General features: G+C 40.8%; 2 protein-coding genes across 3 annotated transcripts in view; one reads left to right on the top strand and one right to left on the bottom strand.

The window, feature by feature from the left end:
- Positions 1–13,192, bottom strand: part of FAF1 (Fas associated factor 1) — a 478,956-nt gene extending 465,764 nt beyond the window's left edge. Inside the window, exon 1 of the mRNA XM_068539848.1 lies at positions 12,732–13,192. Within this exon, the coding sequence (XP_068395949.1) occupies positions 12,732–12,776 (45 nt within the window). The 5' untranslated portion in view covers positions 12,777–13,192. The remainder of the gene's footprint in view (positions 1–12,731) is intronic.
- Positions 13,193–19,766: 6,574 nt separating this feature from the next.
- On the top strand, positions 19,767–25,750 carry CDKN2C (cyclin dependent kinase inhibitor 2C). Of its 2 annotated transcripts, XM_068539849.1 has the most exons (3): positions 19,767–20,964; positions 21,422–21,561; positions 24,998–25,750. In XM_068539849.1, exons 2-3 carry the CDS (start codon positions 21,433–21,435, stop codon positions 25,373–25,375), a joined length of 507 nt encoding a protein of 168 aa, XP_068395950.1. In that variant the 5' UTR covers positions 19,767–20,964; positions 21,422–21,432; the 3' UTR covers positions 25,376–25,750. The 2 variants fall into 2 exon arrangements, with proteins under 2 accessions (XP_068395950.1, XP_068395951.1); XM_068539850.1 differs by lacking the exon at positions 19,767–20,964 and having other exon boundaries at positions 21,305–21,561.

The raw sequence follows: 25,750 nt of genomic DNA on the forward strand, positions 1-25,750 counted from the left end.
CCGCAACGGGAGGGGCCGCGATAGTGAGAGGCCCATGCACCGCGATGAAGAGTGGCCCCCGCTTGCCGCAACTAGAGAAAGCCCTCGCACGAAACGAAGACCCAACACAGCTAAAAATAAATAAATAAATAAATAAATAGAGTAGCTATTAATTTAAAAAAAAAAAAAAAAGGAAATAACTCTGGGAAGCTTCCCCAAGAAACCAAGGATAGGCTCTCATTTTGGAGAGATCTCCGCAGTCATATGAAGGCTACAAGATCTACTGGTGGTGTTTACTTAACCATTCAAAAGGTGCAAGAGTCCATATTTTTAGGAGGGAGGCAAATTAATCCCTGGTTTCCACATATGAAATACAGTCCTCAGGGCAGACACAGTGCACCTAGATACAGTGGGTTGTTTACAATTGTTGGGTCCTTCCAAGTGGGACCTATATCAGTCTGGGAGGCACTGTCAACTTGTGTCCCAACATGGCCTCCCATCCAAGTGGTGGTCCTTAGGGTTCCCAGTTCAATTCCAACAATTGAGCCTAGTCCTTGTTTTTGAAAGGGATTAATGAAGGCAGTTAATCTAAACTGTCCCATTTGTGCAGGCCACCAGTAATCTGCCCCACAGGATCTCTGAGTGAAGGCTATGGTATGGGGGTGGGGTAGGCATCAGGAAGTGTTGACAGGTGTTTTGCATGAAGGTAAAAAAGCTGGGGGCCAACCCCTGGTGTTTCCAATAGACCTGTCAGTAAGGTTAAGAGGAATGACAATCAAATAGCTATCACAGCCCTCTAATGGGGTTTGGCAGACCCAGCAGTCGATTGAATTTAATGTGCCTGCAACAGTTTGGAAGAGCTGTACCAGGCATTTTCCTTCATAAGGCAGGCTTCAAGTTTGGTTCAGAAAAACAAAGAACATTAATGTCTTTCCTTTCCCCAAACTTTCTGGGGTCTAAGGTGATCCCTCCCCAGGCGTCAAGATTGTTGCTTTGCCTCCACTGCCACAAAATCATATGTCCCCTTCCAGTAGCTATAATTTCATCTTCTTTCCAATCATCTCCTACTTACACGCAGGCCTTTTATCTGGAAATGTCAGGTGCAAGATGGTCAAGGGAATTTTCATAAAATGTACAGAAACCCATTTATGGTCCCTACTGATCCACATAAGCCACCATAGGGAGGCTCAGCAAGCAGTGTACTCAACCAAGTGGTCATTATCCTTATGATCTAGGACCATGTCAACCCAACAAGAAAACCCAGGTAGCTGAACCAGAATTCAGTTTGAATCCCCTACACCACCTTTTGGCAAGCTGCCACATAGAAGGTGTATCAACAGGCTGGCATTGAGTTGCTGCTAGGAGAAATAAAGAAGCATCATGCCCAGAAATGGTCAGGGTGGAATCCTGAATTTTCAAAATAGAGCTACATAACCTCCCACCCCTTCCATTCTGATCATTACCCAGGAAGTAGCCAAGATGAAATGATCCCTTTCTGGAGATAGCTGCATTCAGTGACCAAACTGACTTACTGAGGAGGAAGTTATTCCAGCAGTCAACATTCGTCCACATACCAAATGCCTGTGAATGGTAGAGGGCATGAAACGCCCCTCAAATATCTTGACTATCAGCTCACTATTGCAATAAAAATGGTGCAATAAAAAGTGCAGCATTGCCAGACTGCAAATGGTCCAGAAAGCTGGAAAGCATAACACAATTAGTTTCAAGGGCCAAAATGGTGTAGCCAGTCAGCTAACTGTACTAACAACAACAGCAACACAACCAGAAAAAGTGTTAACAGCAGTGAGGCACCACTGATACCTCAGAGAGGGAGGTCAAAGGTCCAACTTATTTAATCTGCCAAAACAGGCAGGGGCCACATCCCATGTAATGTAGCTTCTCTCATTATGTGACAAACAGATCAACTTCTGGCAGGAGTCACAAGTCACCCTCTGCATCAGAAATATAGAGTCTTTTACTTTACACACACTTTATGATAGTTGATATGCTGTCACATCTGATACAATGATGGATCCTGGCAACAATGATGGCTCTGGGCAGTGCAGGCTCAATCAGAAGCTTGATTCCAGGGGGCTTCATCAGAGAAAAGGCCCTTACTGTGGGCATCTACATGAGTGATCCAGACAGTTTGATCAGCAGCTATAATTTGTTTCCATAGTTCACAGCTTCAAAGAAAGCAGTCTTTAATCTGCCAGTCTATAGTTTCCAAGTGGCAGACCAAATAGCTAGGCCATTGGCAACAGGCCAAGGGTCAGCAGAAATACAAGTTCATGAAGTAGAGTACAGGCCAGACCTATAAGAACAGCCTTGAGTTCTGTCCACTGAACACAGCAATTACAGTCATTACCAGTCTGCATAGCTGGTGCAAAGGCTGAACAGCCACAAAAGATGAGCAGACATAATCAGTTTCAGCTTGGCTGAACCACTGGTGAACCAGGACAAGGTTTAGGGAAACCTCAATAAATTGAGGACCTCATTGAGTCAGTGGCTTTGCTTCAGACAGTGAAGTTGGGAATAAAGCTTCCTCCAAAGGAGGGGCTGAGCCACAAGACATTCTGTACCCCCATCCTCTTATCTCTCAGACAAACCAGTGAAAGTTCTAACAACTTTGCTTTCTGCCACCAGCAACTGCAAATTACACACATCTGTAAATGTCTGAAAGGAGGCAGAGCCTTCTGCCCAGCCAGGACAAATCTTAGTGCTAGCTGTTACATTGTTACATTACAATGTTACATTACATTCAGAGGAGTCTGAACCTCAGTCTGATTGACAGATTGGTGAAAAAAATTCCCTCTATCAGAGAGGATATTTGAGGGTTGTTGAGAGTTAGCCTCAACCAGAGGAATGTTCAGGCAGCTGTCTTTGAACCTACTTCCTGGTACTCAGTCTGCAACCACCTCCTTAATTCCTCCTCATTAACAGGCAAGAAAGTAGAGAACCACTTAACAATTTTGTCAACATGTTCACTACCAATTCCCATGGACGTCCCTCAAATTATTAACCAGCCCATAATGCTCTCACCCTTCCTCTTCCAGAAACCTATGTGTCTGTCAACATCCCATCCTTGTTGCCAGAACTATTAAGAGCAGAGAAGGATCTGAGATTTTTACCCTACTTGCAAACTAAGAGCCTGCCAGTTTCATGGATGCTGGCAGAAGAGCTAGACTCCTGGGTTGGAGACAATGAACTTTATGACTCATGGCAATATTTGTAGTCAGAATATCAGAATTTTCTTGCACAGTTTCCCAGTCCCATTTCCCACAGGGTGACACAAAGTAGGCCAAGTGATACCTGCACACACAGTGGACTGTGTTACAGAAGATGAACCCAGAGCCTAGAGAACCCAAATTTTTTAAAATAGACACTATGCATGCCTGCCCTTTGCTCCAGAGAGAGACATTACCTCTGTCTTCCAAGGCTGCTCACTATACAAATATCCTTGAAAACATAGTCAGAAACAAAAAGTCAGTGCCTGTGCTCACAAGACATTACAGAAACCACGGAGAACTGTATCTCTGGATCCTAATACAGGGTCACTGCAGAATTTAGATGTTAAGAACCCAGCACAGGGACTTCCCTGGCGGTCCAGTGGTTAAGTCTTCTGCGCTTCCACTGCAGGGGGCACAGGTTCGATCCCTGGTCGGGGAACTAAGATCCTGCATGCTTTGCGGCCAAAAAAAAAAGAAAATTTCTTGAACTGAATAAAATTGAGAATACAACATACCAACTTTAAAAAAAAAAAAAAAAAAGAACCTAGCACAATATCTGGCACATACAAATCAATCAAAAGCTATATGCTATTATTATTATTCCTTCCTCATTAAACCTAAAATAAAAATGCCCAATTGTGTCTCCATCTCACTTTAACTAGATGCCAAAGAATATCACTAAAATTGGCTTAAAAAAAAAAAAGTTCAACCACTACTTTTCCCTTGGGAGAAAGAGAATGGGGAGCCAGGAGGGCACAAGAGACAAAACTTTCCTCTCACCTACACTTTTCAACTTCAGTCATTAAACCAGATGAACTGCAGAGGGAAAAAAAACAGGTGACTGGAACCTAACTCTACTGCCATTAAGGTACACATAACCTGCAAACTTTTCCACTTTTCTTTACCACAACTTGACATCTCATTCTTTCTATCTCAATTATTCCTCTATAACCGCAAGTAAGTATAAAGACAGGTACAATTATTCTGTTAATTTTGCTTCTTGCAATTATCTCAAACTTACCTAAAAGTCAATGACTAATGATTTAACATGGTAAGCAATTTTGATTTGAAATTAGAATTTCTGCCTTAAAAAACAGTTTGAGAGTGAAAACATAATCAGGAAGAATGGCTAACACATAGCAATTCAGTAAGAGCATTCAAATTTTACAAAGTTCATGGCCTCAGGCCGTATATTTTGTCACATTAACTTACTGAGCCCTCTATAAAAGCTAAAACAGAGTGTGGGTGTTTTGTACTTCTCTATAAATGGGTCACCTTGAAGTTATAACCCTCAATTTAATAAACTAGTCTAATTTGTATTCTCTCAGTGACAGATTTTCTTATTCAAAACCATATGTCAGAAAATGGTAGATGCTTAAAAATACATAATTTACAATTCTACTCCATTTACTTGTACCACAACAGCCAATATTCATAATATTTCTTCAAAAAATATTCACTGAGCACCTCTTAATAGATACTATAGGAACAGTGGTTAAGACCCAAGCAGCTGTTCACTCAAAGGGCTGACAGTAGGGAAAAGAAACATGTTAAGTGATTATTGACAATCTGATATAAGACTCAAAAGAGAAATTTTTGAGAATTTCAGAAATATTTCAGAATTTTTTGAGAAATTCTCTTATTTCTGATATAAGAGAAATATGTACAAGATACATAAGAGAAATGATTAACACTAACTGGGCACAGAGTCCTGATGTTTTACAAACAAAAGGTAGGCAATAATTTTGAACAATAAATAGAAGTTTTCCAAAGGGACACGAAAACTAAGCGTTCAAACATATGGAGTCATGAAACAGCATGTTTTATTATGAGCATCAAGTATATACTGAAAAACTCAAATTTTCCTAAGTCATAAAAAATGGAAGAGTACTTAAGATCATAAAATCAAACAATCACAGGAATGGATGTAACCTCAAAAATCATCTAGATCAGTTTTTCTCAAGTGTAGTCCTTGGATCCAACAACATCAGCATAACCTGGGAACCTGGTAGAAATGCAAATTTGCAGGCCCCACCCAAGATCCATTGAATCAAAAACTCTGGGCTCTGGTAACCTGTGATTTAACAAGCCCTCCCACTTATTCTTATGCAAGCTAAAGTTTGAGAACCACTGATTTAGATCAAGGGTTTTCAGAATTATTGAAATTCTTGGGCAGATAATTCTTCATTGTCACGGGATGTCTACTGCATTATACAATGTTTAGCAGAACCCCTGGCCTCTACCCACTAAATGCTAGTAGCACCCCGCAGTTGTGATAGCCAAAAATGTCTCTAGAAATTGCCTAATGTTCTCTGGGGAACAGAAATCATCCAAAGTTGAAAACCACTTATCTAGACCAGGGATCAGTAAACTTTCCTATATGGGGCAGGGTAAATATATTGGGCTTTGCAGGTCATGCAATCAACTATTCAACTCTGCTAATGAAGGCAAAAGTGGCCAGAGACAGTATGTAAATGAACATGCAAGACTGCCTTCCAATAAGACTTGCTGACAAAAAATTTGGTGATTTGGCCCTCAGGATGTAGTTTGCTGACCCTTAAACTAGATAAATTACCTGAATTATAACTGAATGCCCTCAACCCCACTGCTGCCAAGTGATTATCCAGACTCTGTTTGAACACCTAATCTAGTCTAATCTTCTGTGTTCAAGTAGATATGGGTCTAAGCAGATCTACATTTTACGGACTGAACAACTGAAACCCAGAAAGGATAAATGACTTGCTCAGAAAACCACAGCCAAAACAAAAAAACAAAGCAAAAAACGAGAGCTCTAGTCTACCTAAGTGCAATGTTCTAACTGCCTCCTGCAGAGAAGTGACCATGTATACCTGTGAGGCATTCAAATGTTCTAACACGTTGCAGTTACTAAAACCTAGAAAGAAAAGTATTGATTTCATGGGGTGGGTGGGGGCCGGGGGACGTAGATAACTTTATCTTAAAAGCTCAAATAGTAAATATTTTAAGCTTGTGGGCCATGAAGTCTCTGTCTCAACTACTCACCTCTGTCACTGCAGCGAGAGAACAGTCATAGACAATAAGTAAATGAGTGTGTCAATAAATCTTTATGTATAAAAACAGGCAACCAGCTTACAGGCTACAGTTTCCTGACCCCTGAACTACAGAGTCCATAAAACCTGTCTGGCAGACAACAGGCATCAACCGAACCATGCTCAACAAATCTGAAGTCTCTCCATTCCATGGCTTCTGATCACCTGTGAGCTTAGAAGCACGGCACTGTACTGGAATGAATGGCAGTTTAGGAACGATCAGTCCCTCCCTTCCTCCCTTCCTCCTTCCCACCTTCCCTCCCTCCTTTCCTTCCTGCTGGTTATGTCTGCTATATGCCAGGCACTGTTAATTTATTTTCTATGTAAGTTTTATCAATTTGGACAAATTTCTAAGTAGTGGGTCTTGTTTTCCTCTAGACGTCCAAGCTATTTGACAAATTAAGCTAGAAAATGAACACTCTTATGTACACCTGGATAAAATCTTTGTTTCAAACCAGTTCATGACCGTGGACAAGTCACTTCCTTTTTTGGGGTCTCAACGTCCACGAAAGGAAAAATGAGAAGCTAGAAATAGATGATCTCTGAAGTCCCCTGCAGAGAACAAGTGCGTACTTTAAAACTGTCAACAATGAAAATAACAGCTAAAATTTATTAAACACTTTCTATGTCAGACACCTGTCCTAATCACTTTACATTAACCCTTTTTTCATACGGGAAAACTGAAGCAAAGTGGTGTGAAGTAACTGGTCAAAAATCACAAGATGAGTGAATGGCAGAGCTGTGATTTAAATCTAAGTAATCTGACATCAAAGCCCATGCTCTTAACCACTAACTACTAAACTTTAATCTACATGCCAAAACCTTATTTTCCCAATGACCAACAATCCAGACACAAAACAATATGATTTGTCCCTCTAAAAATGAAGGAGACAGTGAAGAAAGGAAAGAAAGAATAGTAACAAGACTACTTTCTGCCATAGTACTCAATCTCCTACCCAAGGTAACCTCCCAGGAAATAAAGATGATGTTCCATGAATACTTAGTTTGGCCCCTGATCCACAACATCACCAAGGATACCTATCTGTTTGGATCAATACCATTTCTACTCGCAGTCTGGTATCCTCTTTTGTAGAAAATATCTCTTTGCGTCAAACTAAAAAAGAAAGAAGAGGGATTCACAGCTTCATTTAGAAGGAAAAAATGTAATGTAATGAAAGGGTAGAAATTACCTACAAGTAACTTACCAGTAGTGTCATGGAAGAGTCCATGCTTCAAAGAGGAGTTGATAGGCAAATGAAAACTTACTACATCCCATAGTGATAGTCCAATATACGTAAATGTACAAAGCAATTTAGGCAGCAAAGGTATTACTAGCTGGAAAGACCAGGAGTAGAAAACAAAGCCACAATTGTGTCATCCAGGATATACAACTGAAAGTAACATCAAAATCAGTGCCAAACTAGAGAAGAAATAAAGGTACTCTTAATATGTGACCAATGCAACTAGATTCAGAAAGAATACTTTTTTAGCAAGGCAGATAAGTTTTGTTTATGATAAAGTCTGAAAGAAAATATTACTACTAGTGAAAGCTGTTTTTTCTTCACTTGAGTAGAGCTATGATCTATGTATCTATATTATCAGTAACAAAGAAACATAAATAGAAAAACATGAGACCCACATGTGACACTAATCTAAATGGGTACACCACTCATTTTGTTCTCAAAGAAAAATTATAAGTAAAAAAAAGTATCTTAGGGCTTCCCTGGTGGTGCAGTTGTTGAGAATCTGCCTGCTAATGCAGGGGACACCGGTTCGAGCCCTGGTCTGGGAAGATCCCACATGCCGCAGAGCAGCTAGGCCCGTGAGCCACAATTACTGAGCCTGCGCGTCTGGAGCCCTGTGCTCCGTAGCGGGAGAGGCCGCGAAAGTGAGAGGCCCGCGCACCGCGATGAAGACTGGCCACCGCTTGCCACAACTAGAGAAAGCCCTCGCACAGAAACGAAGACCCAACACAGCCATAAATAAAATAAATACATTAACTAATTAATTAATTAATTTTTTTTTTTAAAGTATCTTAGAGGAAAAAGAATTTACCATGGCATTAACTGAAAGGTTAAAGGGGTGGGGGAGGGAGAAGACTCATTTTTTTGTTCATCTAGACCCAAAGTAAGAAGTAACTAATTACTGAAATTATTAAATAGCAACCGCAACTTTGTTTGGATAACTGTTTTCACATCTGTAAGCAAATCGAATACAGTCTCAAAAGTTTGTTTGATCAAATGATTTTTGCTCTATACCTCAACCTTAAAAAAAACTTAATGAATTATACAATTACAAAAAGAAAAAGATTTGGAACTTGCACCTGAATGCATCTGTTATAAAAAAACTTTAAGGAAGAAGAAGAAGAAAAAAACCTCTCTTGATTCATCAGTGCCTGCCTGTTTTTTAAACCCAGGAAATTCCTTTACACCCCCTCCTGGTTCTGGTCAGCCAGAACTGTAGGTGTACTGGTCTAGTCATTCCTTTACCAGTAATATACTATACTAACACTATTTACATTTATAGCTGATTTTCGTTGGACTATTCTAAGGTCTAAACTCATTTGTTCAGAGTGGAATTTACAAATTAATTAAACACTACGCTGTCATTCTCTCCATTCAAAATTTTGGTGGTGCAGCCACTATGGAAAACAGTATGGTGGTTCCTAAAAAAATTAAAAATAGAAATACCATATGATTCAGTAATTCTACTTCTGGGTATATACCCCAAAGAACTGAAAACAGGGACTTAAAGAGATATTTGTACATCCATGTACAGCATTAATGATCCATGATAGCCAAAACGTAGGGAAAAAGTGTCCATCGTCAGATGAACAGATCAACAAAATATGGTACATAGAGAAAATGAAATATTATTCAGCCTTAAGAAGGAAGGAAATTCTGACACATGCTACAAAATTGGGGCCATTATTCTAAGTGAAATAAGCCAGTCACAAAAGAACACATACTGTATGATTCCACCTATTAGAGGTACCTAGAGCATTCACATTCACAGAAAGAATGGTGGTTGCCAGGGGCTGGGGAGAAGGAAGAATGGGAAGTTATTGTTTAATGGGTAGAGAGTTACAGCTTTGCAAGATAAAAAGAGTTCTGAAGATGGTTGGTGGTGATGGTTGCACAACAATGTGAATGTAATGTCACTGAACTGGACACTTATTGATAAAAATGGCTAAGATGGCACATTTTATGTTACCGTGTATTTCACCACAATCTAAATTTTTTTTCTATTGGTAGCGGTTCTCAATTGGGGGAAAAAATCTTTTAGAGGACAATTTGGAATATATTTGCTTGGTAATTAGTTCACTCACCTACAAAGCCCCAAATCTATCCCATTAAGTCTGAGCTGAAATCTTCCATCCACTACTTATCTCATTTAAAGAAACCAGGCAATTTATTTTTTAAATTATAGCTCAAGACTTGGAATGTAGATGCTTGGATGATACCGGCTTCTTCTGTAACTGGGCAAATCAATTTCCCTACCCAAAAGTGAACATAGTAAAATTATGTTCTATTTACCTCATATGATTGTTAGCCACTCCGCCACTGATTTCAACAGAAGTCCTTTGTTTATTGAGTTGAAATAGTTAGAGAACACAAAATCCTTCTCAAAAACTTTCCCATATTTAGACATTGTATTTTCCAGCAATAATCAAAATCTTAAACTTATTTATTTTTAAAATCTAGTCACATTTAAAAATCATGTCCCTTTCTACAAGAGCAGCACTGAGCTCTCAAAACTATTATTAATTTTCACAATCATATGAAGTAAACAGAACATAATTTTACTATGCTCACTTTTGGCTGGGGAAATTGATTTGCCCAGTTATAGAAGAAGCCAGTATCATCCAAGCATCTACATTCCAAGTCTTGAGCTATAATTTTCAAAATAAATTGCCTGGTTTCTGATAACTGGATAAATGCTAATTTTTTAAAGTTAATTCTTCAAAACTTTTACATAATATTTTTTTAAAGCAAGAAAAATCCTTTTTTTATTTTTATTTTATATTGGAGTATAGTTGATTTACAATGTTGTGTTAGTTTCAGGTGTACAGCAAAGTGAAGAATAATCCATTTTAAAACCAAGTCCACAAGAGTAAACTCATCTGGAATCATCATTTGTAAGAGGAATACAAGGTTCCTAAAATACACAAAAGTCTAATGTGCTTGTGCATAGTTTTCTAAATAACTTTTATTCTACCAGTAATGTTCTCCTGCCTATTTGACAATATGCAATTAACTCTCACCATTTGGAAAACAATTGTTCGCTGCAGATGCCATAAGCTTTTTCCATTTTGTAAACAATTGTTCGCAGCATTGCCATTGGTTTGAAGAAAAAAACTTATTAGGGGCTTCCCTGGTGGCGCAGTGGTTGAGAGTCTGCCTGCCAATGCAGGGGACACGGGTTCGAGTCCTGGTCTGGGAGGATCCCACATGCCGCGGAGCGCTGGGCCCGTGAGCCACAATTACTGAGCCTGCGCGTCTGGAGCCTGTGCTCCGCAACGGGAGAGGCCGCGAAAATGAGAGGCCCGCGCACCGCGATGAAGAGTGGCCCCCACTTGCCGCAACTAGAGAAAGCCCTCGCGCAGAAGCGAAGACCCGGCACAGCCATCAATCAATCAATAAATCAATAAATAAATAAACCCAAAAGTTAAAAAAAACTTATTAGAATGTTTTCATGCAATCAAAATAAAATCCCAAATGCTTTTCAGAAAATCTTACTTTGCCTCTGAATGCAGGAATCCTAAATTTCCAGACTGGCCGATAAAACTAAGCATAATAATTGTCACAAATAGGAACTTCCCTAGCAGCCCAGTGGTTAAGACTCCGCGCTTCCACTGCAGTGGGCACAGGCTGGATCCCTGGTCGGGGATCTAAGATCCCATATGACACGCAGCGTGGCCAAAAAATAATAATAATAATAATTGTCACAAATAATAAGACAGCAAACAGCTACAAGTTATTAGAGGAAGTCAAAAGTTTGGTAAATCAAAACAAAGTTACAGTTACCTTAAAGCTTTTAATGAGGTAAATTATACTTTTTGTTGCCTAAAGCCATTCCTACCAGAGCAGAACAATTTTACAAAAGGATAAAATCATTCCTAGACATATAGAGTCCTTTATCTCACAATTACATTCCACATTAGATAAAAGACTGACTTGGAGAATGAAAACAAAGGTGAAAGAATTAGGCAGAAAATCTCAGGCCAATCCTAATCCTACAAAGCACCAAAATCTTGTGGTCAACTTTTATTTTCAGAACTTCTTTCTGTTTGAGTTTGAAAGTTACAGTATAATCAAATGCAGATTTATGCATATTCTTAATGTAGCAGATATGACTTGAATAATTAAACGAGCAAACTCTGGAAATGGCCATCAGAATATTTAGTTGTAAAAATAAGTAACTTTAAAAATTAGACAAAGAAGAAAAGCCCAACAAAATATCAGTAAGGAAAAATATTGCCTACTATGCTAGCGTTAGACCATGTGCAATGATGGCAGTGTTAAAGGAGGAAAACGTCTGCCTATACAGAACTATAGCTTCTAAGTTAATGCCAAAATAAATGGTTAAAAATATCTCACTACAATATTTTCTTCCAACATCAAAAGGCAAAAGTGGTGTTTACAGGGTATTAGTTCTAACTCCAAGTCTTTCATGAAGCATACAGCTCTACTTTCAAAGGGCCTCCCTAAAATAATTATATGCCAGTGTCACTACAGTTGAGTCAGTAAGAAATAATCTTTGCTCATCCTTAAAATTTCTCCTGGAGAAAGGACACCAACCAAGTAGTTCAAATCTGTAGAGGAAGGGAATCCACAAATATGAATTGGTAATTTATTAAGCGTGTGAACTCATTGCAAAGATACTTTGATATATACAGTCTATTTGCCTCCTCCTCTTCCTACACCCCAAAGACTCCAATAAGGCATCAAAGTCTCAAATGTTTATTTCTCCCTCAAAACCAGCACAATGCCCCGCTACCCTCACCACCTCCTCACCATCATTCTTTTTTACTCTCCCCTTAATATACCACACCCACACTCCATACAGCACACTCTCCTCACAAACCCAAAACTCCTCACCTAAAGCACCTCATACTTAAAAGCCCCACACTTATCCTCAAATTCTACACATTACCCATATAATACAGGAAACAATACACAATCCACACACAAAACAACCCGACATAACACCCACTCACCCGACAAATGCCATTCAAGCCGTACATAAGCCATTCTACACACCCCCAACATAACATAGTCCCCCACAGTTCACAACACACACGCACACACACACACCCCAAGCCAGATACCGTATAAAAACTCAAACCACACAGCACTGCAGTGCTCAAACAAACGCTGGGAAGAGGCCACCCTTTGGGCACCGGGAACCCACGAGGTTGGAGATGAGAGGGTAACTGGGCCCGATACTTCACCTGAAAATCTGCCAGGATCATCTCTCGGTCCATGTTGGACGCCATGGCGGCCGCCGAGTTCCGCGGCTCCGGGAGCGAAGCGCGCACCCGGGAGAGAGACTGCGCCTCCTGCGGCCGTCGCCGCCGCCGCCGCCGCCGCCGGGCGCCGAGGGGCTGGCGGGCGAGCCGGCGGGCGGGCCGGCGGGCCGGCGGGCGGGGCAGCGCGGGAGGCTAGGCGCTCATGCACACGGTAACCTTCAGGGGCCTGGGCCGCTTGCCTGCGCCCCGCGGAGCCCGAGCCGCAGCCGCCCCGACAGGGAGGTTGGTAGGGATGTGGGTTCGGTCTTACTGCCGCCGGCCTGGATGAAGGCTGGTTGCGACAGAGCGCAGCCGGCTCCCTTCAACGGCGACAAGACCGGCGGGGGCGGGGAAAGCGAGCGAAAAAGCAGGCGGGCGAACGCCACGGCCGCCTCCGCCTCCTCCGCTTCCTCCCTGGCCACCGCCTCCGCCCCTGGTTGGCCAGCGCCGAGGCTGTCGCACATTTTGCCTGTCATCGAGGTCGCAAAGCGCCGCTTTGCGGCTGCCACGTGACTGCCCTCCTGTCAGGCGCTGGGCGCGCGACTACCGGGCGGAGATCCGCGCGCCGCCGGCGGGGACGCCAACCTGCAACTGCGGCAGCTTGGAGTCCCGCAACAGGTTATTCTGGTTTGAATTAAGCAAAGGCCTCGGGGTACCGCCTCCCCATGGTTGGGGCGGGGATCAGATTCTGCTCCTTACGTGGTTATATAGTAACACATATACACGTCAAGCCTCACAAACCAACTCAGCACACCGTCACATCCCGTCTAACAAACATTTCATAAATGTACATTTTCTCTGTTTCACCAAAATACAACTTCACATACAGTCTTTTATGCTCAAGCTGTCAAAGCCCACTTGCACACTGTCACAGTCGATCCCAAGCCCTGACGCTTGCATCCTCAGACATTCAGTAACAAGGAATGGCAAGCAACCAGATTCCCACGGTAGTCATGGGGCAGACATGGAAGCTGAGAAAGGTGAGAATATCGATCCCGAGAAAAAGATGATCTGGCTTCAAGCCAAGAATAGTTGAAGACTATGTACAGTGAAGTGTGATAGTTTATAAATGTCATTCCCGCTGGAAGAACAGTGACAGTAGAATATGTTCAACTTTGAATTGGGAAAATACCATCTTCTGGACCGAAATAGAGCACGTACTTGCAGTGGAAAGTATGTAAAATCCTGAAAGTGTGAAGTAAGTTTGCTGATTTTGTGCTGTAGAGTTAAAATAGAAACTAGTGAAATCACCATATAGAATCTTTGTATTATGGCGTTCTAAAGATCTAGGTTTATTCTGCTTTTTTTTTCTTTAGACGAAAATAGTCTGGCCTACAACTCTCATGTAATAGTCTGTATTTAGACTGGAAAGAGGTAGATAAGGAACAGAACCCTCCATAGTCACATGAATTGAAGGGTTTCTTGGTTAATTGCCACCCCCAAGGAAGTAATTCCAAAATATAGCACGAATATGAATTATGAGGTGAAGCATAGTACCAGCAATTTAAGTGTGGCAATTCACTTGCCCCATTCATATATGTCATTCTCAGCACAAGGCAGGTGGATGATTGTCTCTAGTTACATGGCCAGGATTAATGCAGCCCTGCAAAGTTGAGATTTTTCTCTGTGATGACATGTGTGTATATCTCAGAGCCCATTCAAATCCAGTACTGCTTCCCTTCTCCCTCCCTCCTCTCCATCTGGAAATTAAAAGAATGTGGTAATACAGAAAGAGGGGAAGAATACACTAGACATTCAGGCATATGGTTTCTAGTACTGCTTTCCCAACTAATAAGCTGGGGGAACTTCGATGGGTCACTTAGATTCTCTGACTTCAGCTTCTGACATGATTATTTCAGGTGATGAGAAAACAATTATGAAAATGCATGGAAGCATAAAATATTTTTACAAAACAAGCATAGATTTCATAGCATTACTAGGCTTGAGTTCTAGTTCTGCCGCTTGACAAAAACAAACAGACAAAAAACTTACCTGAGTCTCGATTTCTTTACTTCTGAAATGGGGCTTATAAAACTTATTTCACAGAGTGATTGTGATTATTGAGTGATATAATGCTTGTGAAAACTTTTCAAACCCTTAAACCATATTAGTTGCTATTACTTTGTATACCAGTTCCTAAGTGCTTTTCTCAGGATCACCTCTTTCATAATATTTAAGCCAACAAGGATTCTTCTAATCACTGCTGTACTATCTTTACAACACAGTTTAATACTCTGATAAATTCTGTAATTTTTTTCTCTAATTGTTTCATCTCTGCATGTTTTAATCTCTCCTCAAAAGTTGAAAGTTCTTTGAGATTATCAGCCATTTCATTCCATGTGTTTTTATATTCACCATAGTTCATAAATAGCAAAGTCTTGGGTACATAACAACCAATGCCTTTGAATTTATTTTTATTGGATGTCTAGTATGTATAGGTACTTCACACACCTTATCTCATTTAATTTTTACAACAACCATTTTACAGAATACAAAACTGCTCTGATAGGCTAAGAATGTGCCCAAAGTCATGCTATACAGGGACAGACCTAGTATTCAAGGCTAGGTCAAAACTAGTGCTCTTTCCACTCACCCTGTTGCCTCCCTGCATTTTACCCTCCATAGTGTATAATTCCTGAAGAGACTGATTCTTCCCTATGACGTAACTATTCATGGTTGGATACCCAGAATCCAGAGTAACTTTCCACTACAGAGAAAGGAATGAAAGAAAAATAAATACTGAATTAAGAGAAAATTCGGGACTTCCCTGGCAGTCCAGTGGTTAAGAATCTGCCTTCCACTGCAGGGGACGCAGGTTTGATCCCTGGTCGGGGAGCTAAGATCCCACATGCCTTGTGGCCAAAAAACCAAAACATAAAACAGAAGCAGTATTTTAACAAATTCAATAATGACTTTAAAAGTGGTCCACATCAAAAAAATCTTTAAAAAAAAAAGAGAAAATTCATTTCCCCAGAATTCCTTCCTTAAAGGAAACAATTTCATTCCAGTGTCAAAAACTGAGAGAATAAAAATATAGAGATTCTCTGTCCATAAGCATGAGCAAAGAAAAATAATCTTAATCTATCCATTCTCGTAGCTGTTTTACTGCATTAAGTCATGGAGCTCAGTCTAATTCAAATATAGATCTTTTTCTAGAATCTCCATGTTCTTTGATCTTACTTACCATTCTTCTTTTAAAAGGAATTTTATTTCATATTTTTTCAAATATATATAATAAAGTTTACTTCTAGTTATTTTGCTAAATTTTTATTTGAAATAATTTTAGATTTATATAATAGTTGCAAACATAGTACAGAATGCTCCTGTTTACCTTTTTCCAGCTTCCTCTGTTACCATCTTGCATGACCACGGTACTGATATCAAAACTAAGAAATTAACACTGGCATTAATACTATTAATTATGTTCTAGAGACTCTATTTGGATTTTTATATTAATGTACTTTTTCTGTTCCAGGGTCCAAACCAGAATACCACATTACATTTAGTGGTCATGTTTCCTTAGCCTCTTCCAATCTGTGACCGATGCTCGGTCTTGACTTTTGAAGACTAATGGTCAGGAACTTTAATGGTCTCTCAGTTTGGGTTTGTCTAATGTTTTCTCAGACTTATGCTGAGTTTATGGATTCAGGGGAAGGATACCACAAAGGTGATGTGTCCTCATCACATCATATCAGGGACACATGATATCAACATGACTCATTATTGGGGGTGTTAACCTTGATCCTTTAAGTTAATCAAGCTTTTTAACAATGCTACTCAATTACAATGTAATTCCTGAGAAGATGAATGCTACTACAGTTAGATCCACACTTAAGTAATCCAAAATATATTTCATATAATGATTTAATGTTCGTTAGGACACTAGTGCCTGATCCTGGACTCTTTTTTTTTTTTTTTTTTTAGCTTATGGTTACAATTTATTACAGGAAAAGGGGAAAGGATACAGGCCAAAACCAGCCAATGGAAGAAGCACATAGGGAAAAGTCTGGGAGAGTTCCAAACCCAAAGCTTCCAGTGAACTGGACTCTTAAGTAATGGAAAAGGCCTAACATTTGGGGATGAATTCTGAGTTCAAATCCTATATCCACTACTTATTGGCCTTTGTCACATTCTCTATAAGCCTCAATTCCTTCACCTGAAAAATGGGGATAGTTATCATATTTACCTCCCAGAGTTGTAAAGATTAAATAATGTGTGCATGATGTTATAACCAGGAAACACTATATAAAAATTAATTGTTGCTATTATGTTTAAACTTTTGAGTTGCTTACTGGGCATTTTTTTTTTCTTACTTTACAAAAAGACTTTCATAAGTGGTGTGAGCCATATGAAAAAGCCTGCTGAATTTCAGAAATAAAATGCCAAAGCCACAATAATGAAATGATAAAAAGGCCCCTTGAGGGTACCTGTCTGTTTTCTACCTCTCTTGGATCTATAAATATAACAAAAGGAAGACTTTGGGACTATGTAAAGAAATTGTAAATACCATATACACATATCCATAAGTTAATCATTCAGAAACTATGTATACTTAAGTCAATGAGGGAAAAAGCACAAAATAATTTGACTGTAGTATTTCTATAAATCCTTTAAAATGAGTATGAACTGCTGAAAAAATTTCCATGACTGTTAGTATTTTATATCCAACTAAAAGGCTCTATTTCAGTGTTTGAGAGATATGTCATTACTGGGTTAAAAGACAAACTACTACTTTCAATATAACAGATGCTTAACTGTTAATCTTTTTGTACACCATGTTAGAATGTAAGCTTATTGAGGGCAGAGATACTCACCTTTGACTTCAGTGAACTAGCCCTCAATATGAGATTTTCATTGGAGGTCTTTTGTAGTGCTTACTTACGCTTTCTGAACTAAGATTGTAATCTCTATGCTGCCAGTTCTGGGTTATACAATAAGCAAACGAAGTATATGCTTTAGGACACTAGCTAAGCCAGAGTAAAAAACGAACTTTCTTAAAGAATTTAATATTTCAGCAAAAGCATTGAAGTAGTCAACATGGGAAAAATCAGAACTTTGTTGGACTCCTTTACACTTATTTTTTGGCTTTGTATTATTTTTATTTACATATGAGGTGAGTTGGTGGGACATCAAAATCTTTTCAGTGCTTAGGAGCTCCAAGACTATTAATCCAGCTCTGTATGCATGTTAAATTACCGTAAGTTTTATTTATCGTTATTCAGCAAAAAGAATTTTATTTCATGAAAATGATAACACATGTATACCTATACTTTACATGAGTACAATATTCTTCCTTATTACAATGTCTTCTCTTAGCAAGAAACCATAATAAATGCTAGAAAGCAACTCTCATAAGTTGGACTAATGCCAGTTATCTCTTAACAGCCAACAGTGCTACTATATCATCACACCCTCCAGCTGTACTGAAAGATTACATACTAATTTCCCAGAATAATCAAAAGTAAATTATATTATTTATGGTATTTACTGGTATATATGGAATCCTAAATGTTCTATTTGAAATGTCTGAATATATGTAAGAAACGAGAGGAATTAATTTCTTGTGTTGTAGTTTATGTTTGATTCACATTTCACGTTTAGTTATCTAAGAAAAGAGCTCTGGTTATTTTCCTCTCAACAATTCAGTTAAAGGAAACACTGCAGGATTCTTCGCAGTTTCAACTCTCCCTCTACCTACCAGGCAATCTGATGCTAGATGATTATCCAAATGTTGTTGGTGTGTTTCGTTGCTAATACTCCCAGTGTACTTCAAGGAGCTGGGTATAGATGTTGCTTGAGGACATGCTTGCTAGAGGTCGGTAATAATTAGACCACCTGTCATTTTTTGCTTGGTTTCATTTTGACCGCTGGGTGCATCATGCAACCGTGTTGGATATTTTTAAGTGCAAAAAATATAGAAAACAGTAATTAATTAATCTTACATAGCTAAAAGAGGAAGTTAAAAGTACAGACAACTGGTGTCTCAGATGATTGAAATAAACGATTAGGAAGATACTATTCCTTTACATTTAGACACCCCCTCCCCCCCCAAAACAAGTCCCATCTAAGTAGTCAGAGAGAGAACTTTGACAAGAAAGAAATGGCCTTGTTAGAAAATCCTTCCCAAGACTATTTTTTTTTTTTGCTTTAAAGTTAATTGCTTTTCTCCCTTTCCCCAAAGAAATGGAATATTTCAGTTTCAAGTCCCTGTAACATTAAGGCTTCAGAGTTCGTCGTGATTTCTTACCTATACCATGCCTTTAGTTTTCGTAAAAATCAGTCTATAAAAGACTTTTGCTTTTTCTGAGCACTGGTTTTGCTGTCAGTCAGGTCTCTCCCTCCACCCCCGCGGCCACCTCTGCCCACCGCGGCCCTGGGCGTTGAGCTAGCAGGTGCGAGGCCGAAGCTCTGCACTGAGAAAAGGAGGCCGAGTTTACACAGCGCGCGCCCCAGAGGAAGAGGCGGCAGCCGTAGGCCTGGCCGCCCGAACTTCGAGAGCCTAGCGGGGGAGCGCGGAGGCGGGCCGGGCTGCCCGGCCAGGGCCGGGGAAAAACTCGCTTCGCGCCAGCCTCCTCTCCGCCTTCCAGCAGTCAGCGCCGCCGAGCCTCCAAGGCCCTGCGGCTCTCCGCAGCCTTAATTAACAAGCCTCTTTCCTCCACCTCCGCCCCCGCCGGCCTCGGGGCAGCCCGGGGTTTCACATCGCAGACTCCATTCCGCCCGCCAGCCGGAGGAGGCCGAACCCGGCTCCGCGGGTCCGAAAAAGCCGCTCCGGCTCGGGCCTGGCCGCTGGGCTGGCGGGTGGGAGCCAGCGCAGGAGACTGAGGGAGGAAAGCGGAGAGAGAGGAGGCGGGAGAAAGGGCGCGGGGCGGAGGGCGGGGCGAGCCCGGCAGAGTGCTCGAGCGCCACCAGGGCGGAGGGCGGGGCGTGGGCGGTGCCCAGCCTTCCCGCTCCCGCGGCGCTGCAACTCCGCCGAGCCTCCTTAAAACTCTGCCGTTAAAATGGGGGCGGGTTTTTCAACTCAAAAAGCGCTCAATTTTTTTCTTTTCAAAAAAAGCTGATGAGGTCGGAAAAAAGGGAGAAGAAACCGGCACCGTCTCTGCAGCGGCAACAGAAGCAGCAATTGTTTGAGCGAAAAAAGAAGCGAGGGAGGGAGGGAAGGAAAAGACCAGAAAGGGGCACGACGCACAAGTGTCTGTAGGGGTGAAGGGAGCGGGGACCGGCGATTTGGGGGGGACCAGCTACAAAAGAAACTGTCACTGGGAGCGCTGCGGCTCGGGAGGAAGCGGTGCTACCCAGCTCGGCTCCAGGGCACAGCTGGCTGGCGGCCGCTGCCCTATCGGCTGCACAGGCTGGGGGCACAGGCCAGGGGACCGCGAGAGGTTGGCGAAGTGGCACCCGGCGCCGAAGCCGCTGGGCTCTCGCCAAGAGCGGCGGGACTGGCTGCGCCCTGGAATTGTGGCGACTCCCGATACTCAGAGCTTGGCCTGAGACTTCCCAGGACCCTCCCGATCTCCGGAGGCCCTCAGAAAACCGGGAAAGGAAGGAAAAGAGGCGGCGGCAGCTCAATGAGCTTCTACATTAGGAAGTCTGAACTGGCTCGGTCGTAGGCGGGAAGTTACCGGTGGGCTGCCCTGTGCAGCCGCGATGCTGCAGCGCGCTGCTTCAGCAGCCCGGGCCCCATAGACACTTCCCGCATCGCTCTCCCCCTTCCTCACCCTGCTGGGAGTCCCAGGACCCGGTGGGGCCGGCATGACCGGCTTGCCGGGGGCCCGCCGCGCGCCCGGCAGTCTCCGGAGACGCGCGCCGAGCCTGGCTCCCACGGCCTCTGAGGCTCGGTGGGGCTGCGGTAGCCCGGCGAGCGGGCTCCGGAGCCCTCCCGCGCGGCGTTAGCCCGCAGCTCGGCCTGAACGCGAATTAAGGCTCCTCCGGAGAATCCAAGGCCACCGAGGAGTCGTTACGACCTGTAACTTGAGGGCCACGGAACTGCTACTCTCATTTGCTTTTGGCGATCATCTTTAACCCCCGGAGCACCTCAGCATCCAGCCACCGCGGCGCTCTCCCTGCAGCGGAGCACTCAGGACTACCCCTTCGGCGAGACGGATGGAGACCGAGCCCCTTCGAGGACCTGCCCCTGCGGTACTGGCTCGCGCGGCTCAAGTCACCACTGTGAACAAGGGTGGGTTGATGCCTTTTCTTCCCCCCCAAAATGTCTCTTTTTTCGCGGTATTTTCTGCCCTGATCTAGTGCCTTAAATCTCCGCACACATTCCTCACGGAGATCTGTAGTGTAGGTACGTGCCAGCTCTGCCTATATTTTACGTCCAGAGTAATTTACCAGAAATATATGTGTGCCTGTATATCTCTCAGTTTAATCACCAGAATTCTTCATAGGGGTTAAGCTAAAAAGCGAGGAGCGGAGCCCCTCTCCAATGGCTCAGTTTTGCTGAATAATCACGTGTGAATCGAGGGGCGGGCTTTTGGCAGGCAGATCTTACTAGTATTTACTACCAAGCTCTACTCCAGATTAACCATCCCAGTCCTTCTGTCAGTCTCCGATGCCATCATGCAGCCTGGTTAGGAGCGAAGGAAAGGGGAAAAAGAAAAACAACTAATTCATCTTTTCCCGATCGTCAGGACCCTAAAGAATGGCCGAGCCTTGGGGGAACGAGTTGGCGTCCGCAGCTGCCAGGGGGGACCTAGAGCAACTTACTAGTTTGTTGCAAAATAATGTAAACGTCAATGCACAAAATGGATTTGGAAGGACTGCGCTGCAGGTTGGTATCCAGAGAGGTGGGGAAAACAGGTCAACAATGTTGCCTACGTGACCCGGGTTTCTAGAATAATAGCTTTTAAGCTTTCAGGGGTACAAAATTTAACTGTTTTAAAAACTAGTTGGTTGCCATATTTTATATCTTTAAGTGGATCCAACTCCCCAAAATGACGTACTTTGAACAAACTCGTCAAATCCAATAACATCCTCGATATCAAGTGGGTTCCAGGTTTGGTCTTAATTTTTGGAATGTTTTTGTGACGGTGGGGATTCTGTAGCAGTCGTAGCAGCGCCGAGTTTTTTGGGTTTTCTTTTTTTTAGACAGCTCTGTAAACACGTTATTATGATTATTATTTGAAGTAAATACACTGCTATTAGTGGTTTCCGTACTTTGCTCCAATAATTGACTTTAACGTTAATTTTCTTGACTACTGGCAAGGGTGTTTTTTCTTCAAATGCTTCAGGTTTTGACCAACGACCTTTCCTCATTTGGAATGGGTGGCCTGGGCACGGGCACAGGATGTACATTTCACAGTTAATGTAATACCATCCACCCATTCAGGATCGAGGAGGAATAAAAAGTTGAATTTTCTAATCAGAGCTCAGTTTATAGTGTTTTTGTCTCTGCGGTCATACCGTGGTATGTTCTAATTTTTAGTAATTAGATTTACAAGTAACAAATGAAACACGTCCAGCTGCCAAGTATTGTACCTGATAATTTTTTTTCCTCCTCTGAACGTTATCATGTAACTTAGTTGAAAGGCTTAGAAACAGAAAAATGGCAAAGTAGTCTCAAACAGTTGCTTTATCTGAGTTCTGATGGTATTCTTATAAGCTATGCGTATTCGAAATGCAACACTTAAAGCTGTTTTTGAAAATCCACTGGGGAGAGGGTTTTTAGAGTGCTCTGTTTTAATTGCAAGAATTAGAAGTTTAAGTGGCAGGAGATTTACTATTGACAGATGAAGTCCATACAGCCTGTATATTTTAAATCAGAATACACTGACCTTGCAAAAATTTCAGTATTAAGGAAGCTTATAGATACTAAATTATTTATCTTGTTATTTCAGGTAGATTAAGTGGGGAAAGGTTTTTTTTTCTTTTTCCACCTAGTAGTTTTTAACAGGTTTTGTGATGATAGCAATGCCACAAATTTAATATATTGAAAAGTTTCCTATTGAACATTCAAAATATTATATAAATATCACAAAGAATGAGGCACTTAACCCTGTAAGAATAGGATCTTGCAGGACTTTTGACGAGCAGGAAGACTGGGAGATTAATACTGCAAAAAAAAGTTTTGACAAACATTTTTAATACAACTCTGCAGTCTCGTTTATATTAAACATACTTATCAAGATATTAACACCCACTTATTGTGGCTTAGTCCTAGTACATATAATGAAACACACACAAACAGGAGTCTCAAGGCTTATTTTCAGTATGTATAATCCTGACTCTGAAGTTGTGTCATAACTCAAGAAAGAACTTTCTTTCAAAACAATTTCCAGCATTACTATTATTTTTGGCGAAATATGGCAAATTTTCTCCTACAGTTATGTTTATTAACCCAATTACAAAAGCTTTTTCCCCCTTCCTAGTGTAAGCTTCTCAATCAGGATAATATCAAAGGCCTTAATCGTACATTTGCTTTACAAAGATCCAAGGTGTCTCTCTCTTATTTTTCCCAGTTCAGGTCCTTAGATGTGACTAAATATTTAGAGGCAGTTGTGGTAAAAATTAGATTGTGTTAATTTTTAATAACCAAAAAGTATTTCATTGAAGTTCTTGAAAAATAAATTATGTATCATTTTTAACCACTGCCCCAAAGGAAGGGCTAAAAGTCAGCAGGGTTTTATCAACAGGGAAGCTTAACATCTTGGCCATCTATAGCGTTTGCATTTATAAAATATTATTCATTCTAAATATATTTCATCATGTTACTTAATTTGTGATTTTTTAAAACAAACATTCTAAAGAGATAGATCAGCTTTGTATGTATTTTCCAGTGTATATTTAATTTCACAAACATTTGAGTGTCTACTGTGTAATGTATTATAAATTTAGGTTATTATGAATATACCTAAATATAAATTAAAACAATTAAAATGCTGAAATATTCTTGCATGTTAATGAGACCATATTTTTCACAATGAAATTATATGTATTGTACAACTGAATGCTGCTCCACAAAATATTTTATAACTGTGAGAGCCTAATAGTGATTTCTTATTAGCGTGAAATATATTCAAACACCAGTAGATAAGTCTTTGTCATGTGAATTATTTGTATGTTGATAGCAAATTTTAATACCAAATTCTGGCTTTTAAAATACTGGCAGTTTACAAATAGCTATTCCTAAATGCCTGATAATAACTGCAAAAGGAAATAAGATGGTATCACCAGTTGATTAATAAATGGGCTGAAACCACAAGACAAAGCTGTCTGTGTCCCAAAATGCACATTAAATATCTTATTTTCCCTTCTTTTGCTCACTTGAAAATTAGGAGGCTAGTTAGAACTTTAGGAAACAGTAAGTAATATAGTAGGATGACTGTTTCATTCTTTTCAAGAACAGTTTCCATACAGTCATTTCCTATCTAATACAAGACATATCATGAACTTAGTTTTAGATAAATACATTGGCAATGTAGAACACTGTTGCTTTTTTAACACGTTAATAATCAGTAACATTTTAAAATTTCAAGTGAAGGATTCTAAGCACTAAACACACCTAGTAACCCATATGAAATAATTGCAAAGAAAAACAAACTATTTAAAAAAATACTTGGAAACTTGGGGCTGTATCTATTTGGAGAGAACTTGTGAAAATTAATAATTTAAGAAAATACCAGGTTTGGATTTTTAAGAGATCATTTTCACACTTATAAAATCAGACTAGATGGAGTCTGATGTGTGGAAACACTTCTTTGAGGATTTAAAGAAACTCACTCTCCTTATTTCTTTTCAGCTATTTAGAAAATAAAATTTACCCACATTTTATTTTACAGAATTAACACCCCAGGCACATTTTATGAGCATGAACAAGCAAACAGAAGGAGACTTACTTAAATCTCAAGTTCCATTTCTTTTATTTTAATAAATTCATGAAATTACACAAATCTTTATGGGAGATAGAGAACCAAGTTGTCAGTGATTTTATATAAGTCGGACTCATTCTATTTTATTAATCAATTTATCCTACTTTTGGGCCCGTTTAAGATATTCCATCATAGAAGCTCAATTTTTAGAAGTTTCATTCTACTTTTACCTAATAGTACTCATTTCCTGCAACTGAGCCCTTCAAACCCGATCATATGGGTCTTCCCCAAGCACTCCTTCATCAAAAATAGTTACATACATAAAAAGAGATGGATATTTTAAAATATTCTTGTAGTAGGAGCACTTGAAGGACTCTACCGTTTTTTCTTCTTTTCTAGGTTATGAAACTTGGAAATCCCGAGATTGCCAGGAGACTACTACTTAGAGGTGCTAATCCCGATTTGAAAGACCGAACTGGTTTCGCTGTCATTCACGATGCAGCCAGAGCAGGTTTCCTGGACACTTTACAGACTTTGCTGGAGTTTCAAGCTGATGTTAACATCGAGGATAATGAAGGGAACCTGCCCTTGCACTTGGCTGCCAAAGAAGGCCACCTCCCCGTGGTGGAGTTCCTTGTGAAGCACACGGCCTGCAAAGTGGGGCATCGGAACCATCAGGGGGACACCGCCTGCGACTTGGCCAGGCTCTACCGGAGAAACGAGGTCGTTAGCCTGATGGAGGGAAACCGGGCGGAGGGAGCTGCGAATCTGCAATGAATGTGGGGAGGGCTCTCCCACACTGCCTTCTATTTTGTCAGTTAATTGATTGGCTGTCCTATTTTAATATCATTTGTTAAAATTCAGTTTTGTCATATTTTAAACAGCTAGTTAAATCTTCTGAAACTGCTAAGTGGAAATCTTACTACAGGTTTATGAATATATTTAAGCAACATCTTTTTCACCTGCAAAACCCTGAGTTCTAACATGTAATTGCAAATAGCTTTGGCTTTCATCTGAATATTTTATCTTTCCCTGACTTTTCTCCTTGCTTCTCCCTTTGCCAGTCTCAATACCCAACTTGAAGACTTTGTTTTAAAAATGGTTTGTCCTGATGCTTCTTTTGCCTGATTAAAACACTTTTTCAAAACAGGA

The sequence above is a fragment of the Eschrichtius robustus genome, chromosome 3 (genome assembly GCF_028021215.1).
Source record: "Eschrichtius robustus isolate mEscRob2 chromosome 3, mEscRob2.pri, whole genome shotgun sequence".
Taxonomy (NCBI): domain Eukaryota; kingdom Metazoa; phylum Chordata; class Mammalia; order Artiodactyla; family Eschrichtiidae; genus Eschrichtius; species Eschrichtius robustus.